Genomic DNA, 19,730 nt, shown 5'->3' with positions numbered 1-19,730 from the left:
AATACCAAATTCAAATGTTTAAGTGGTAACTACAATAGAACCGTGAGCTTACTTTGCAAAGGAAATTTCTCTCCTAGGATCTGTAGTTATGACAGTGGGAGGAATTTTTCTTCCTGGAACTTCAGAGCATCTATCAACTTTACAATTATGTCCCAGAGTAAATTCAGGAATCCAGAGAAACATATTATCACATGTTGGCTTCCCAAGGAGAATGGAAGGGTGTGCATACACCATCCCTGCCTGAATTATGAATGATCGTAAGAGCTACAGGCATGTCATTAATATGAATGAGCAGCTGACCACCCAAATTGCTCAAAGTCAGTTGGAGCTTCGTGGTGTGAAATGAACAGGAGAGGCTTCTCAGACGTCTCTCTTGAAAGTGATATTCCTGTTCTGTGATACTGACCACATGCTCCTGAACAAGCTGGCTCTGTGTTAATGAAGGTGAACTCCTTCGGGAACACAGGAAGTCTGCTCCTTGGGTGCGTCTGAGGAGGAAGTACTCCCAGTATGAGAGGGACCATGAGGATGTGAACACTGGAGATGTGTACCAGGATGGAAAGAATTCTCGGCCATTCATTTAGCTATTCTGCAACTCAACACAAACTCCACTCTTTTTCTTTTTTTTTTTTAAATGGCTGTACCCAGGGCATGTGCAAGTTCTCAGGTCAGAGATTGAACCCGCATCTCTGCAGCAACACTGAGCCACCTCAGTAGGATTCTTAATCCACTGCACCATGGAGGGAAAGTCTCCACTCTTTTTTTCTTTAGGAAACCAAACAATAAATTGCCACCTTAAGGTACCCATGTAACTCAAAATATGAATGAAATATAATTTATATTTTCAGGTAGTGGTTCAAACTCACACTGCAGTCCTTATCCTACAGATCTAGATGCCTTGTGCTATATTTTGATCTGACACCCATCACGTGGGTGTCAGATAAAAAGGCAGAACAAGGAGTTCCCTGGTGGCTCAGTGGGGAAAGATCCAGTGTCACTGAAGCAGCGTGGGTTGCTTCTGTGGCGTGGGTTCAATCCCTAGCCCAAGAACTTCCACATGCTACAGGTGTGGCCAAATTGAAATTTCTTTTGTTGAGGGAGTTCCCTCAACAAATCTGACTAGTATCCATGAGGATGCAGGTTTGATCCCTGGCCTCGCTCAGTGGGTCAGAGATCCGGTGATGCCTTGAGCTGTGGTATAGGTTGCAGATGAGGCTTAGATCCCGTGTTGTTGTGGCTGTGGTGTAGGCTAGTAGCTATAGCTCCAATTCAACCCCTAGCCTGGGAATTTCCAAAGGCCATGGATGCAGCCCTAAAAGGGAAAAAAAAATTCTTTTGTTGAGATATAACTGACATATAACCTTATATGTCCAAGGTGTACCATATAACCATTCATTGTATGTATATACTTTGAAATGATAACTACATTAAGTGTAGTTAACATCTATCACCCATGTTACATTTTTTTTTCTTTTAATGGCCATACCTGTGGCATATGGAAGTTTCCCGGCCAGGGATTGAATCCAAGCCACTGTTTGACCTACATCACAGCTGCAGCAATGTGGGGTCCTTAATCCACCGCACTGGGTCAGGGATTGAACCCATGCCTCTGCAGTGACCCAAGCTGCTGAAATTGGATTCTTAACCCACTAAGCCACAGCAGGAATGCCGGTTACAATTTTTTTTAAAGCTCTGAAGATCTACTCTCTCAGCAATTTTCAAACATACAATATCGTATTATTAACTCTGGTCGCCATGCTGTATGTTACCTCCACAGGATTTATCTTATAACCGGAGGTCTGTATGTTTTGCCCACCTTTACCCACTTAGCCTCCAGCCACAAGCCCCGTCATTGGCATCGAGGAAACTGTACTCTTTTTTTTTTCTATGTTACTGGGGTTTTTTTAAGATTCTGCATGTAAGTGAGATCATACAGACTGTTTTTCTTTCTCTGTCTGACCTATTTCACTTAGCATAATGCCCTCAAGATCCACCCTTGTTGTCACGAATGGCAAGATTTCATCCTTTCTTGGGACCAAATAATAGCCCATTGTGTATATGTTTTTATACCACATTTCCTTTATCCACCCATCCATTGCTATGTGCTTTGGTTGTTTCCATGTCTTGGCTGTTGTAAAGAATGCTGCAATTAACATAGGGGTGCAGATATCTTTTCAAGATAATGATTTCAATTCCTTTGGATAAAAACCCAGAAGTGGAATTGCTGGATCTGAAATTATTCACCGACATGCATGCTGTCTTTGTCCTACACTCAAGTGTAAGTGTTTTTTGAAGACAGAGGTTTGTTTTCTCTTGTTCTGTGGTTTATTCCCTAGACATAGAATAATTAGTGCTTGGTGTGTTCAGTAAACACATGTTGAATGAATACATAATTGAGTCTTACTATCTACAAGGAATACCTGTTTTAAAGCCATTTAAAATTCTGAATTGAGGGGTTCCCATTGTGGCACAGTGGATACAAATCTGACTAGTATCCATAAGGATTTGGGTTCGATCCCTGGCCTCATTCAGGGGGTCAGGGATCTGGCGTTGCCATGAGCTGTGGTGTAGGTCACAGACTCCGCTGGGATCCTGCATTGCTGAGGCTGTGGCATAGGCCAGCAGCTGTAGCTCTGATTTGACTCCTAGCCTGGGGACTTCCATTTCCCTAAAAAGCAAAAAAAAAAAAAAAAAAAAATTCTGAATTGACAGACTATTCATTCAGCTGACATTTATCAAGATGTGAGGAAGCGGCTTTTTTATTTCACTATTTTAAAGCACAAAGTCACAATCTTCTCCTTGACAAAATCATCACTCTAAACTATCAGAGGTAGCAGTTTCTCTCCCAGCCCTTTGGATCGTTAAATCTCAGAGGCCTCTTAGGAACCCACTAATATCACTGACACATTCTTTATCTTCTTTGATTGATTTCAGATACTTGATCATTGTCTGGCCTAAATTAATCTTGAAATTTAAAAATATTCACATGAAATGGGAAAAGTTTATCTATAGTTTGGAGAGTCTAATTTGGGTTGGGTTTTAAAAAATCAATACTCTAGGAGTTCCTGCTGTGGCTCTGCAGGTTAAGGACTTGATATAGTCTCCATGAGGATTTAGGTCCAATCCCTGGCCTTGCTCAGTGGGTTAAGGATCTGCCATTGCCACAAGCTGTGGCATAGGTCTCAGATGCGACTGATCTGGTGTTGCTGCAGCTGTAGTGTAGGTCACAGCTGCAGCTCCTATTCAACCCCTAGCCTAGGAACTTCCATATTCCACAGGTACAGCCATCAAAAGAAAAAAAAATTTTTTTGAATGGAGATGGAGTTGAAAACCTAAAATAAGGAACCAATGAATTTGATGGCAGAATAATGAAAAAAATGGAAAATATCTAAAACATGGAAGAGGATCAGCAGAATTCTGTCTTGGTCTCTTTTTCACAGCAAGGCCTCCTGTCAGCCCATTAATAAACTTTACCCCCATAGCTTTTTCCTTATCAGTGAAGTTTTGAGATTACCTGCATTGTCTACAACAGAAAAGCTCTTGAGCTACATTTCAAGAATAAAAATAACTTACTGTTGGAGTTCCCGTCATGGCACAGCGGAAACAAATCTGACTAGGAACCATGAGGTTGCAGGTTTGATCCCTGGTCTCGCTCAGTGGGCTAAGGATCCAGCATTGCCGTGAGCTGTGGTGTAGGTTGCAGACGCGGCTCAGATCCTGCGTTGCTGTGGCTCTGGCGTAGGCCAGGAGCTACAGCTCCGATTCGACCCCTAGCCTGGGAACCTCCATATGCCGCAAGTACGGCCCTAAAAGGACAAAAAGACAAAAATAAATAAATAAATAACTTACCGTTCCGACAAGGAGAGTACTCAGCATACGCACTGAAATTCTGAATTGCTACATAGCAAGTACCAACTGGATCCTTTTCCGGTGTTGGTTTAAGAGTTCTCCAGTGATATAATGGAGCACAGGCCTGGGAAACATCAAAGACGATAAAAAATTTTTTGATGTAGATTCTTCATACTGCTCTTTGACTTGATTAATAGACCTAAATTTATAACAAGCAATGCTAAGTTATTAGGTGAATTAATTGGCCTCGAGTATGCTAAAGAGTACTTGAGGAGTCAAGAGTTCATTAAACTGCCAAAGCCAAGTTTTCTCCATTAATGCTCCATAGAAGTGGAGTAAATTAAACATATACCAAGGAATGAGATCTTCCCCCACAGGATTTTAAATCAAATAAAAGTAACCTGGCAAAAGCAATGTTTACTAAAAGCCAAGAACTCATATTTTCTTTTTTTTTAAACTGGACCCGCATAAAAGCAAATGAACATTTAAACAGCGAATGAATCAGTGTGATGTCTTAAAATGAGAACTAGTTTCTTTCTTGGTCTAATTGTGCTTAAAGAAAAACTACTTTCAAGTCAAAAGACGTGGACAAGTTTGTAAACTTCTGTTCTGTGGGTGGATTCCCCTGGTTTTTCACCAACGGAGTTCTCTCATGATATTTGAAACAATGACTTAACATTTGGACATGCTACCCCCTTATCACAGTTTTGTTGTTGTTTTTGTTTGCTTGTTTGTTTGTTTGTTTTTGCCGTACCCATGGCACATGAAAGTTCCCAGGCCAGGGATCCAATGCTGTATCCTTAACCTTCTGTGCCATAGTAGGTTTATGTTTCATTGAATGTTTATGTTTCAGTTTCATGACAAACTGAAGATTAACTTAAATGATGGTATGAAAAACACAATTCTTGTGTGAAACCCTCTGGTTGCTTCTTCAGAAGCTTGGATTCAAACAAGAGCATGATATTTGGAAGGATTATCAGATATAAAAGATAATACATGACGCTTTCTTCAAGTAAATTAAAGAACATTAATTGTGCTAGGAAAGAGAGAGGCAATAAAAATAACCAGAGAAAACATAGGCACCTTTTTGACTTCTGTTTTTCTAGCTCGAAGTCTCCCAAAATGTGTTTCACCAGGTTATTCAAGCGCTCCTTTCTAAGGATGCAGAATTACAGATTTCTAGAATACAGAACCACTAGCCTCTCTCCCACCTTGATGGCTTCACACTCAATGCCAAAAAAGGGAAGGCAGATCCCGATTTTTAAAGTCCTTGATTCCACACGTCCTTGGTAATCAGCCCAATGTGTAATGACTTTAAATAAAAATAACTTACATTTTCAAGTAAAGTTACTTCCATAACTTCAGTTTTCTGCTTCTATAACTTCAGTTTTCTGGGGTTTTGTCTCTCCTTATATTGTAAGGTCTTGGCCGATACGGAAAAACTTCCTTTTTTTTTTTTTTTTTTTTTTTTGTTGTTGTTGTTGTTGTTGTTGTTGCTGTTGTTGCTATTTCTTGGGCCGCTCCCGCGGCATATGGAGGTTCCCAGGCTAGGGGTCTAATCGGAGCTGTAGCCACCGGCCTACGCCAGAGCCACAGCAACGCGGGATCCGAGCCGCATCTGCGACCTACACCACAGCTCACGGCAACGCCGGATCGTTAACCCACTGAGCAAGGGCAGGGACCGAACCCGCAACCCCGTGGTTCTTAGTCGGATTCGTTAACCACTGCGCCACGATGGGAACTCCTTTTTCATTTTTTTTTTTTTTTTGTCTTTTTTTTTGTTGTTGTTGTTGCTGTTGTTGCTATTTCTTGTCTAACGGAAAAACTTTCTAACTCATCTAAGTTCCTTTAACTCAGGGCTGTACTCGTGCACTGACAAGTTGGGTGGTTAAGATATTTAACATAAGGTAGAATGGTGAAAAAGAGGAGTTTGGAAGAGAAAAGCATAACCCATGTGGCTCAGTATAAGCCATTTGCCTCACTTTCTGTATCACCATAGAACATTTCAATGCTGAGACAGTTCTTTCCAGGGCTTGCCTGCCGTCAGCCCGAAAAAGTTATATTTTTAATACCTGCTCAGTTTCACACTGATGTGAAACACCATGATATGATAATATTCAGGTTTTGGCCCAAACTTAACAGGTACATGCATGATATCCGAATATTAAAAAAAAAAAAACTTCTGTTTGCAGCATTTTGAAGTTTTAATAATGGTCATCCAGAATTTAATACTTTATTCTGCTAAGTTTCAATGTTCAAGGGAAAAAAATTAACTTGATATATACTTTCTATTATCCTGTTTCCTATCACCTAATTTTGAAAATGCACACATACCCTCAAATTTATTATTATTTTTATTATGAACAGGATGTGCTATTTTCTTTTCAATGATTCTGAAGTCTTCTGTAAATATTGAATAAATGCACAATAATGTTATAGATAAATTTTCAAGACTTAAAAAATATCAGTACAGTACCAAGAGATTTTTTAACTCCAAATAGTTATTAGATGGAATTAGCTTTTCCTTAGTGATTCATATACATCATAAATCACTAAAGGATAAAAACATTTTTTACCAGTTTTGGAATGTGAAAAGCATATTCATGCAAATCCAGTTCTACAGAGAGCCTACTGTACATTCTGGATTTGTAACTGAAGAAGACTATCTATATTTTACACATCACCTGTTTCATGTCACAATTTCTTTGGGGGGGTTAACCGCAGGCCAAATCAAGCAAGGCATTTCCTTTAGATACTATTCTTATTAAATCACAATTCAAGCAGCTTTAAACAAATCCTAAAAGCCAAAGTTACTGCTTTATTTTGAAAATTCCCCAACAAATACAAGAAAATTTCCAAATCAGCTTACCACAGTCATTTATTTCTCAAGAAATGAGACGTATTATTGCTCAGAACTATGGAGAGAATCATAAAGTCTGAGTTTTAAAACTGAAAGATCTCTATTTGAAAGTGAGAAATTTTTACTTTTAAAAGTATCAGTGTACTCAGAGAAGCACATTATTGGAGATGATATTCTTAAAGAAAATTTCCCCATAGTTCTAAACATCACAGTACATCACAGTAGATTAACTTTTAAAACATCCCAACAGTAGTAGTCCTATTTCTCAGATCAAATTTTAATCAACACTTTAAATCCATCTTCAGCAATAAAATATCTTTGTTTGGACTTAGCTTTTATTTTTCTCACTTACTTGTCTTTGAAATATTTGAAAAGATCTAACCAATTTTCTGGAAAGCCAGTTTTCTATCCTGTAGCTTTAAAGATTAATACAGAATCTTTTATTTTAAGCACTAATTTTTTTTTTGGCATGCTGATAACACTTATCTTTGGAAATCTGATGTGTTCTTACGTGAATGGATTTATGTAGGTAAGGAATTTGAAAATATCTCAGAGTGCACATTATTCCAAAGCAGCCCTGCCAACACACAGTTAATACTCACCACCACTTTTCCTTTGTGAGCTCTCACTGTTGCTCCAAACCATTGATTCGATTTAAACTCTATGGGTTCCTTGGTTCCATTTACTCTGATCTTTCTGTTGTCTGGCAAGAAGGACATGGACTGTTAATAATTTGTAAAGTGAGGAGTTCCCATTGTGGCTCAGGGGGTTAAGAACCCAATGTAGCCTCCTTGAGGATGTAGGTTCAATCCCTGGCCTTGCTCAGGGGGTTAAGGATCCAGAGTTGCTGCAAGCTACAGGATAGGTCAATGATGTGGCTTGGATATCTGGTGGTGCTGTGGCTATGGTGTAGGCCTGCAGCTCTGCTTCAAACCCTAGCCCAGGAACTTCCATAGCCCACAGGTGTGGCTGTAAAAACAAAAAAATAATAATAATTTGAAAAACAGGGCAGCCAATTATAAATATAAACATATATTTTTATATATTAAATATAGTTAGGTGATAATGAATTTGCCCATTAAAATATTTGAAAAACAATTTTCATAGTGTTTCCCTTTGATTAAGTCTAAACGAGACTTTTCATTGAGAACAATACCCATCAAATGAAAATACATCTTTGAACATGACATTTTACAACTTGAAGCATTTTTTTAACGACCTGTATTTTCAGGGATAACTGGACTGTAAACTTGATGTAGACTCTGACAGCCTTAAATCCACTTTTGCCATTGATTTGTATCATATGGAAGACCAAATATTTATAACTACTCTAAAGAATTCCCAATCTTTTCTGATAGTGAAGCCTTTGGGAATCTCTGTGGTCCCAGAAGCATAGCTTTCTTGGCGTGGGTTAGCAGGAATCTGCTTGAAGGACTCAAAGTTCCTGGGTTTTAACTGAGTAACACGTGTCCATACAGCCACTGAAAATAACCCCTCAACACAGTTTTAAACATACTTTGCAGATGTCAGCATGAGAGGAGCCATCTGGGTAGAAATTCAACCCAATTACGACACACTTCAGGTCTTAATAAAAAGCAGATATCTTTTCTTTCACCCCTGATTCCCAGTCAGTGTATTTCCCACGTGGTTCTAACTGCATGGTTCTTACTGAACTTCATCAGTAACAGCTAATGAATTTCAAAAGACATTTGTACTGGGGCATCTTATTTGTATGTGTTCTCTTTGGTGTGTGTTTTATTTTTCCTCCTCAACTCTGTAATAAATGCATTGCAAATGAACTTTTAACTTCTATTAAGTGAGGCCAAAATATACATATAATTAACATTCAGCTGAGTTTACATAAGATGACAGACCTTTCAAGAAGGAGTAAATTATATATACTGTCTTAACCTAAAATTTACACTTTGATAGGTTAGTAGAAAATTATGAATTTCCTTCTTTAAAATCTCTTGCTTTCGATGTTTCTGGGCTTTTAAAAAAGAAAAAAAAAAGCATGTTCTGGAAATCCTCACCCCAAAATGCACACACCTGGCAAAGAACTGGAACAACTGACAGATGAGAGCATAAAACTGAAAATATAAACATTCTATTGGAGTCTACGCAAGGAGATTGTAAGACTCAGAGACAAAGAATCTTGTCACCATTAACTGAGTGAACTTAAGGAAGTCATTGAATCTTTTGGAGTTTTAATTTCTTTTCTAAAATGAGGCTGTGAATACCTCTCCTCTTTCTTTTTCACCGGTGAACAGAGTCATAAAGATCACATGAGAAAAATGAACATAGTATCGCTTTGTAAGCTGAGAATATACTATAGAAATCTTGCAGCAATGCAACCCTTTAAAAATATCTCTTGGAGTTCCCTGGTGGTGCAGGGGGCTAAGGACCCAGCGTTGTCACTGGTGTGGCTAGGGTTTGAACCCTGGCCTGAGAACTTCTACATGCTGCAGGTGCAGCCAAAAAAAAAAATTCTAAAAAATATTTTAATTAGAAACCTGAAAATTCAACCTAAGTACAAGAATTGAAAAGAACCTCATAGAAAACAACCTGCTGTTCCAAACTGGCCTTATTTTGCCAGAGAAAATCATGTGACTCTGCCTTTGTGACTCTTAAGGCATCTTTTATGTTCTTATAAGGTGACTAAACCTGTAAACTGTGGGTTATTTTCCAGCAACACATTTCTTTGAAACCAAGAATACAAATGAATGGATGAGGGGTTTGGGATTGGTATCTGCTCACTGAGGTATATGGAATAACTGGCCAATAGGGACCTGCTGTAGAGCATAGAGAAGTCTACCCAGTATTCAGAGATAATCTATATGGAAAGAATCTGAAAAAGAATGGATGTGTGTGCATGTATAACTGGATCACTTTATTGTACAGCAGAAATGATCCCAACATTGTAAATCAACTATACTTCAATAAATCTTAAAAAATGAAAAAACAACAGATACATGGATTTCACTAATCCCACCCCCGACCCCACGGTTGCAACAGAGGATTCTACTGTCCTAGGTCTCTCTTTACTGACATGAATTTTGATCTAGGTGTATCCTCCCTATCTTAACTTTTGAGGTGGAAAGTCACCTTTAAAAAAATTCTGTTTGATTATTTTTATAAATTCACTCTAAAGTTAATGTCATAATCTCATAAAATCTCAAGTGAGGAAAATATATTGGGGTTGATGGCAAAAGTGATCTTTCCAGAATTTCTCACCTTCCTTTTCTGAAAAAGATTCTTTCAAGACACACACCCCAGCCCTGGGCTTCATACTAGCTCTTACATACTGGTGCCCAGTGAACCTTTGATGCACGGGGAATGTTTTTGATTCAATTTGATCTGACCTTTCCTGAAAACAACCTGTAGGTAATACGATCCGTAAATATTTGGCACAATTTCTTCCCTTCTAAGCTCTTCTTGGTATGACAAACGGCTGAGTCTAGAATATATATTTTCCAGACCCTCTGACAAGTAGAAGTGGTTGAATGAGAGATTTGGAAACAGAATATGGAGATGTCATTCTATTCTGGTGACAACTCTAGGCACACACGGGGACATCAAGCCATGACCAATGTGTTGTCCTTCTGAAGTTCTCAAGTGTCCCTTGACAGTCACAGCTTTCTGGCGCTTCAGGCTGCTAAGATCAAGTCCTGAATTTCCAGAGTTCTTGATCTACAGACAGTGACCTTCCCGACTTTCACAGCCCTAGTCTTTTCAATGGTCATGGAAACCTACCAGTCCTCGTTGTCATATTCAAAGTGGGTTCCTTTTCCTGACCAGCCCTTCATGACATGGGGCAATGAATTTAGAATAGGACTCCACGTACTTCTGGAGCAGAAGGAAGGCACTGGTTACCCCAAGTGCATTGTCAATCCCAGAGAACGTTTGGAAGGGCCAGTGGTTCTGGGAGACGGTGGAGACCATTAGTTATCAAAGCAATTCTCTCCTTGGTGTATCCCAGACTATGGAGAAGACAAAGCCAACATCTAGGAACAAGTCTTAGAGTGACTGCATGTGATTTAAAGTTTCCTAAGTGCCAGAAGACTATTTGCAAAGCTAATAAATGAAAATCCAGGTGAATTTTTTTCAAGGGAAGAATCGACATATTTAATATGTATATGAACTCTCAAATCAATAAAAGAAAAAGAATAAAATTCAATAGAAAAAAGTTCTAAGGACCTAAACAGGCACTGCAGAGAGAAGGAAATCCAGTAACTTGTAAATTCATGAAAAGTCTCTGAGCCTCAAATTAAAACCCTAATGACTTAATATTTGTCACCTAGCCATTTGGTCAAAAATATCAACAATCCCTGTTCTCAAGATAATAACTCAATGCAGCATTTTGGGAAGGTGATTTGGCAAAATATATGAAAATTTTACATGTACTTTTTTGTTTGTTTGGGCCACACCTGCAGAATATGGAAGTCCCCAGGCTAGGGGTTGAACTGGAGCTGCAGCTGTTGGCCTACACCACAGCCACAGCAATGTGGGATTCGAGACATGTCTGCAGTCTACAGCTCAGGGCAATGCTGGATTCTTAATCCACTGAGCAAGGCCAGGTATCAAACCTGTGTCCTCACGGATATTAGCTGGGTTTGTTACCACTGAGTCACAAGAGGAACCCTTACATGTACAATGTTTTGACCAAGGAATTCAATTTCTAGGATTTTGTTCAATGGAAATAATTACACAAATGCTTTAAGATGCAACATGGGAGTTCCCATTGTGGTTCAGCGGAAACGAATCTGACTAGCATCCATGAGGATGAAGGTTCAATCCTTGGCCTTGCTCTGCATGTTAAGGATCCGGTGTTGCCATGAGCTGTGGCGTAGGTCACAGATGCAGCTCGGATTCCGCATTGTTATGGCTGCGGCATAGGCCTGCAACTACAGCTCCAATTCGACACCTCCATATGCGGTAGGTATGGCTCTAAAAAGACACACACACACACACACACACACACACACACACACACACAAAAAGATGCAATATGAGGATATTTGCTATTCTGGTTGTGATAACAAAACTGAAATGTTCATAAATAAGGCATTTAAGAAGAAATTTCTGTTCTCTATAAAATAGACTACCACTTAACTGTTAAATATATATGACAGGAGTTCCTGTTGTGGATCAGTGGGCTAAGGGCCTGACATTTTCTCTGTGAGTATGTGGGTTCAATCCCTGGCCTTGCTCAGAGGGTTAAGGATCTGGTGTTGCTATGGCGTAGGTCGCAGCTGCAGCTCTCATTTGACCCCTGGCCCAGGACCTTCCATATGTTGCAAGTGTGGCCCTAAAAAGAAAAAAAACAAACCATGTATGACAGACTTAGATGCATTGATATAAAATAGTGTCTACAAATTTATTTTCCTTTTTTAGCGTTTCAGAGTCTTTTTTTAAAACTACAGAAAGGTATAGGGGATTCATATATCATATAACAAATACTTGTATTCCCACCAGGCAGGAGTGACACATGTCAAGTTTTTTCACATTTACAGACATTACCACATCCTTGACACCTCTCTCCTCCTCTTCCAGAGGTGGCCACTATCATGAATTCAAGGCGTATACTCCTGGCAATTTACAAAATAATGACCATGAATATAGAAAGAGGTCTGCAAATGTTTTCTGCAAAGGACTGATACTATTTTAGGCTTTGCTCTCTCTATGGCCTGTCAATACTAGTCACCTCCTCCCCTGTAGCAAAAGCAGCCATAGATGATGCTTTTAAAAATGGGCTTAGGACTGATAACATTTTAGGCTTTGCTCTCTCTATGGCCTGTCAATACTAGTCACCTCTGCCCTTGCAGCAGAAGCAGCCATAGATGATGCTTTTAAAAATGGGCTTGAGAACTACGCTTAGATACTCATATTGCAACAGAACAAAGGGTGGGGGAAAAATGTATACATGTAAGGATAACTTGATCCCCTTGCTGTACAGTGGGAAAAAAATAAATTAATAAAAAAAAAGAATAAAATTTAACAGAAATGAAAAGAAAAAAAATGGGCTTGGATGTGTTCCAGTAAAACTTTACTTATGGACATGGAAATTGGAATTTCATTTAATTTTCATGTGTCATTGAATATTATTTTATTTAAAAATATGCCCAATCTTTAAAAAATGTAAAAAATACTCTTAGCTGATAGGCACACAAAAATAGGTGGTGGGTCGGATTTCATTGTCGTTGGCCAACAGTTTACTATTGAGGATTCTTTCTTGTATTTTTTTAACTGAAAAAAAGTGGTATTATACTCTCTGTATAGAAAAGTGTGTAGTTGTATTTAATATTTGATTTCATGTTTTGGGGAGATATTCCATGTTTCAATGATTAGATAGAAGATAGATGATAGGTTAAACAGACATATAGAGAGATGAGAGATTAAATAGATGATAGATGAGATTAAATTGACATACAGGTAATAGATTAAATAGATAGATTAACTAGACAGATAGATGATAGATTAGACAGGTAGGTAGATAGATAGATAAATAAATACATCCAAACTCATCCCTTTTAACTCTTGCATTGTATTGTATCTCACTGAATAGCTATCTGCATTTTATTTATCCATTCCATTTACATATGACCATTTAGGTTTTTTTGCTACAGCAAACACGTGCCCTGCACATCCTTATAGCATCTTAATCTGCCTATGGAGAAGAATTTCTCTCTGGGACCATATCTGTTTTATTAGCTATGCCAACTGGATACCCAAAGTGGCCATAATTTCCATGCACACAAGCTAGGGCACATAAGAGGGACCATCAGCTCCATAGGACTTTTAAGTCTCCGCTAATCAGGAGGACCATGAAATGACACTTCATTTGGTTCTGTTTTCATTTGCCTTTCCATGATTATTAGCAGAGTTGATCATCTTTTTATGCTTATGGACCATATACTTTTTCTTTCTTCTATAAATTACTGGTTCATATTCTTTGTCCGTTTTCTTGTTTGGTGATTAGTCACTGATTAGAAGAATTCGACATTTATTCTGAGTATTGATTCTTTTTGCCCCATAAATGTTGCAAATATCTTCTTCCAATGTTTTCTAGTCTTTTAATTTTGTGAGGATTATTGTCCACCTGGCTTTTTTGTTTGTTTGTTTGGGTGTGGCAAAGATGTTTTATTTATTTTTGATATGAAAGGCCAGTTGTCTCAACACCACTAATTGAACAATCCATCTTTTTTTTTTTTTCCTCTTGGACAGTCGTCATTCCACCTCTGCAGTGCTAACTCTGACCCAGCTGGAGGACCCCCCACACCCCACCCAACTGCTTCTCCAACCTCATCTCCTCCCACTTTCCCAGCTCATTAAGATTCAGACACACTTTTCCTGAATGCGCCCAGGCTTTTCTGTCTCCTCATTGTACGCACTCTTCCCACAGTTTTCTTTATTTTATTTTATTTTATTATTTTATTTTATTTATTTATTTTTGCTTTCTAGGGTCAGCACCCATGGCACATGGAGGTTCCCAGGCTAGGGATTAAATAGGAACTACAGCTGCCAGCCTACACCACAGCAACAGCAACTCAGGATCCCAGCCTCAACTGTGACCTACACCACAGCTCATGGCAATGTCAGATCCTTAACCCATGGAGTGGGACCAGGGATCGAACCTACAACCCCTAGTCGGATTCGTTTCTGCTACACCACGATGGGAACTCCCCTTTTGTTCTTTTCTTCCCACAGTTTTCCACTTGGCTGCCTCCTCCTTGTTACTCAGGTTTGAGCTCAAATGCCACTTCCTCTAAGACCCCTTGCCTGAGCAGCTAGCTCACTCTACCCCAAGTCATTTTCCTTCAGACTTTTTCTTCATAGTGCTTACCATTATGTGAGATGATCTTATGTGTCAGTTTGCCTACTTATTGACTATCCATTCCCTTCCAAATAGGCATAGGTCCCAAGAACAGAGGTTTCTCTGCTTCACCTCTGTGTTTCCCACTTCTAGAACAATACCTGACACATAGTGTTTGTTGAATGAATGACCAAACTCCCATCTATTCATTCATGAATTCGTCTGGGATATTGTTCAGTATGATCCCACCTTCCTTTAAAAATCAAATGTTCTGGAATTCCCATCGTGGCTCAGTGGTAACGAATCCGACAAGGATCCATGAGAACTCAGGTTCGATCCCTTGCCTTGCTCAGTGAGTTAAGGATCTGGCATTTTTGTGAGCTGAGGTGTAGTCTGGCAGCTGCAGCTCTGATTCAACCCCTAGCCTGGGAATTTCCATATGCCATGGATGTGGCCCTAAAAAGACAAAAAAAAAAAAAAAAAGAAAAAATGAAAAATCAAAATCAAATATTCTGTGTGTAGGTGTGTCTGTGTATAGACTCTGAACTGTTTGTGATGGTTCTCTTGGGAATGTATGCGTTTCAGTGGCTTTTTATGTCAGTTGTATATATTTCTATATCGTTGAGTTTTTGCAGTGAGCATTATTATGTCTATGATCCAAAAAAAGAAATCCTAAAGAAAAAAATCAAGAAGATTTAAGGGCCAATCTGAGAAATGTAGATGGGTAGTAGCAATAATATTGATCTGGCCTGTCCTACATTTCTGGGCTCTAAAGCCACCTCTCTTAAATTGGCATGAATTTGGTCTCTGGGCAATCAGCATATGAATTCCACACGGGAAGTCCCAGTGGGTGGCAAACCTACTAATTTTTGGCCCCTTTTTCCAAGGGAATATTCCTTTCTGAGCAGGAGTGAGGGAATGCAGAATCTGGTGCACACATGGGCTATCAGCAGATTTTTCTAATCTTTTCTTTTAGTAGAATGGGAGGAATCACACAAAGTGAGAATAGATCACCAGGGGAGAGAGAGAAGAGCTGAAATTGACACAAGGGCAACCAAACACTTTGGCAGGTGGGTGATTTTTGGAAACTATTTAAAAAATCCTCAGCCTTGTCCTGGAAAACACTAAGTTTCTCTGTAGCTTTCAGTCATCACTTCAAGTGCCTTGTCCTAGGGATTTTCTTACAGCTGTCACAGGAGCTGTCCAGACATTTTTTTAATCAGGAAAGGGAGAAAGGAAATCTTTAAACATTTATTGTTTTTCCCATCATCAAACTTTTACTGCTGTAAAAGTTTCTTTTAAATTGAAACTATGGGGAGTTCCTGTGGTGGCTCAGTGAGTTAAGGGCCTGACATTGTCTCTGTGAGGATACGGGTTTGATCCCTGGCCTCGCTCTGTGGGCTAAGAATCTGGTGTTGCTACAAGCTGAGGCGCAGGTCGTACATGCGGCTCAAAGCTGGTGTTGCCGTGGCTGTGGTATAGGCCACAGCTTCAACTCCAATGCAATACCTAACCCAGGAATTTCCATATGCCTCAGGTATGGCCATAGGAAGGAAGAAAGGAGAGAGGGAAAGAAAGAAATAAATTAAAATTATGTATGTGAGAACAGGGAATACTCCTAGGTAAAATTCAAAATAAAATACTGGTAGCCAGAGAGCTCCTTGTCTAAAAGAAACAAATCCAAGAAAAGAATCTGAATCAGTTTTTATGACACAGAAAATTAAACTTCCAAATGTATGCCTCCAAATATCCCAAAAGCACAATTAAAAGCTATGAAAGGATACTTCTATAGCCTTCATAATCTTGATCATCTTATTGAGAACTTTCAAATATTTAAGGAAATATCATACTAACTCATTTTCTATGTATTGTTAAAAATGCGTTATCCTCTTTTTCCCAGTTTGATTAGGATGTGATTGACATACAGCCCTGAGTAAGTTTAAGGTATATAGCGTAATGATGTGACTTACAGATATTATGAAATAGTCACCACAAGTTTAGTAAATATCCATCATCTCACATAGACGCAAAAAAAAAAAAAAAAAGAAGGAAAGGAAAAGGTTCTTTCCTGATGATGAGAACTCTTAAGATCAACTCTCTTAACTTTCATATACACCACACAGCAGTGTTAACTATTGCCATCGTGCACATCACATGCCTCGTGCTTATTTACCTTATAGCTGGAAGTTTGTATCTTCTGACCCCCTTCTCCCGTCTCCCCACCCCTGCAACAATGCCATCTCTGGTAGCCATATGTCTGTATTTTTTTCTATGCCACCTTGAAGGGAGATCATACAGTATTTATCTTTCTCTGTCTGACTTATTTCATTTTGCATAATACCCTCAGGGTCCACCCATGTTTAGGTAAATGGCAAGGGTTCCTCTTTTTTTTTTTTTAAGTATAGTTGATTTATAATCTTGCTCCAATATCTGCTGTACAGTACAGTGACTCAGTCATAAGTCTATCTATCTATGTATCTATCTCTCTATCTATAGATATATCTATCTATAGATGTATAGATAGATATTCATTTTTAAATATTCTTTTCCGTCATGTTCGATCCCAGGAGATTGGATATAGTTCCCTGTGCTATACAGCAGGACCGCACTGCCCATCCATTCTAAATGTAATAGTTTGCATCTACTAACCCCTAAGTTGCTGTCCACCCCACCCCTCCCTCTCCTCCTTGGCAACCACAAGTCTGTTCTCTATGTCTGTGAGTCTGTTTTTGTTCTGTGAATAGGTTCATTTGTGCCATATTTTAGATTCCACATTTGTGATATCATATGGTATTTGTCTTTCTGATTTTTCACTTAGTATGATTATCTATAGTTGCATCCATATTGCTGCAAATGGCATTATTTCACTGTTTTTTTGGCTGAGTAGTATTCCACTGTGTATATGTATCACATGTTCTTAATCCATTCATTTGTTTGTTCTGGGGGGTTTTTTGCCTTTTTCTTTTTTTTATTTTTTAGGGCCGCCCCCATGGCATATGGAGGTTCCCAGGTTAGGGATCTAATCTGAGCTATGGCTGCTGGCTTATGCCACAGCCACAGCAATGCCAGATCCGTGCTGCATCTGTGACCTAAACCAGATCCTTAACCCACTGAGTGAGGCCAGGGATCGAACCCACAACCTCATGGTTCCTAGTTGGATTCATTTCCACTGCACCACGACTTGAACTCCCCATTCGTCTGTTGATAGACATTAGGTTGTTTCCATGTCTTGGCTATTTTGAACAGTGCCGCTATGATAATAGGGGTATGTGTATCTATTTGAATTATAGTTTTGTCTTGCTATATGCCCAGGAGTGGGCTTGCTTGATCATATGGTAGTTCCATATTTAGATTTCTGAGGAGCTTCCGTACTGTTTTTCCAAAGTGGTTGTAAGAATTCCTTCTTTTTAATGGCTAAGTAATATTCTATTTGTGTGTATATGTGTGTGTGGGTATACACACACACACATCTATATATCTTCTTCATCCATTCACCCATTGTGGACAGAAATATGTTATTCTAATTAAATAATCATTCTCTATAACTGAGATTTATTACTTATCTATGTATACTATATACAAATGCATGCATGTACTCATGTGGTATGTACACACACACACACACACACACACACACACACACACACACGTTTTCCTGCCTTTACCTGGTAAATCAGATCTAAATGCCCCCCAACACACAACGTGGGTCATAGACCCTGCACCAGATATGGCATTTCCTCCCATTCAGACAACCCCCCTCTTTTCCCCTATTGACTTCACTGGCAGACTTCGTACACAAAGCGTCGCCTGCAAAATTCCACTCCTCATTTGCCAACCAAGCTAAGTCACTTCCTTCGGTCTGCTTTAAAATGTAGGGCCAGGAGTTCCTATTACTAGTGGTAATGAACCCGACTAGTATTCATGAGGATGTGGGTTCAATCTCTGGCCCTACTCCGTGGGTTAAGGATCTGGCATTGCCGTGTGCTGTGGTGTAGGTAGCAGATGCAGCTTGTATCTTGCATTGCAATGACTACAACTGAAGCTGCAACTCCAATGCAAGTCCCTCCCCTGGGAACTTCCATATGCTGTAGGTGTGGCCCTAAAAAGAAAGAAAGAAAAAAAACCTTTGTTTCCTTGCATGTGTCTCCTTACCATAAATGGGGAGATTGGGACTGTAGCTCCAAAGAAGTTTCCTATTTTGCCCCCCACCCCGCCGCAAAAATGTCCTGCAAAATATGTCTTAATTAGAAAGAAAAGAAAAACCTATTTTTTTTCTCATTTGCAAAGACAATTTCTTCTACAGCATTTCCCTTCTAGAATTTTTTTTTTTTTTTAGAGATTGTGCATACAGTTTTGATATGTGTGGGTAAATACACAAATGTAACATCAGGTGTTAAATATTCAAATGCGTTGGCATGGCCAGCCTCCTAGGCAGGCTTTGGCCCACTAAACCTGAGGAGATGTAGTAAATGTCAATTCCAGGTGGAAGTTTAAATAGACGTTGTGCACTTTGCCACATGCCTTCCCAGTTAGAGTGATCTTGAAAGCACGTGTCGATAAGGAATCTCCATCAGCCTGGGTCTCTGGGTCACTTGAATAAGCAGTCTCCCTACCAGCTCATATTAACCAGATAGTGCAAACAAGCAATAAACCTTGGCTGGGTTAAGCCTGAGATTTGGGGTTTTTTGATACCCTGGTAATCCCTGGATATTCTTTGGCCTGAAAAATGTGAGGAGACTGTCAATAATATTCCATCCTATGAACCCAATGGGTTTCTGCAGTTCATGAATTTTCAGTGTCTTTTCTAGGAGAATACATACTGTGAGTCTCCCAGAAGATGTGATGTTAATTTTATGTGTCCACTTGACTGGTCATGAGATGCCCAGGTATTTGACCAAACATTATTTCTATGTGGATGTGTCTATGAGGGTGCTTCTGGAATGAAATTAGTCTTTCAGGTGGTGGACTCAGTAAGGCAGTTGCCCACCCCCCATAGCTCTCATACCAAAAAGCTCTAGAAACTGTCATGTGAGACCACCAAGGCTATGCTTCTATTGCTATAGGAACAATCTAGGATGAAAACAGTAATACACTGTATCTTCTTATTTTTACAAATAATTATCATTGCAAACATCCTTGGTCATCAGTATTTGGAAATATAACTACCTACACATGAATGAGTACATCTCTAAACTACTTTACCGTCTA

The 19,730-nt window shown here is 39.2% G+C and overlaps 1 protein-coding gene across 2 annotated transcripts in view; it reads right to left on the bottom strand.

Annotated features, from left to right (window-relative positions):
• The window catches only part of ITGA8 (integrin subunit alpha 8), a 171,516-nt gene that overhangs the window by 139,178 nt on the left and 12,608 nt on the right, over window positions 1-19,730 (bottom strand). For both annotated transcript variants that reach the window (XR_014817944.1, XM_021064834.2), the window contains exons 3-4: window positions 7,312-7,412; window positions 3,850-3,973 (exon numbers count right to left, since the gene is read on the bottom strand). Coding sequence is in view for 1 of the 2 variants with exons in the window: in XM_021064834.2 (XP_020920493.2) it covers window positions 3,850-3,973; window positions 7,312-7,412 (225 nt within the window). In the remaining variant the exon portion in view is untranslated. The remainder of the gene's footprint in view (window positions 1-3,849; window positions 3,974-7,311; window positions 7,413-19,730) is intronic.

This window comes from Sus scrofa, chromosome 10 (assembly GCF_054392235.1).
Source record: "Sus scrofa isolate SSC_HxYL_T2T_F1_AM1 chromosome 10, Sscrofa_HxYL_maternal_Yorkshire_Landrace_v2.0, whole genome shotgun sequence".
Lineage (NCBI taxonomy): Eukaryota > Metazoa > Chordata > Mammalia > Artiodactyla > Suidae > Sus > Sus scrofa.
The sequence above is the reverse complement of the archived record's forward strand: the minus strand, read 5'-3'. Positions and strand labels throughout refer to the sequence as shown.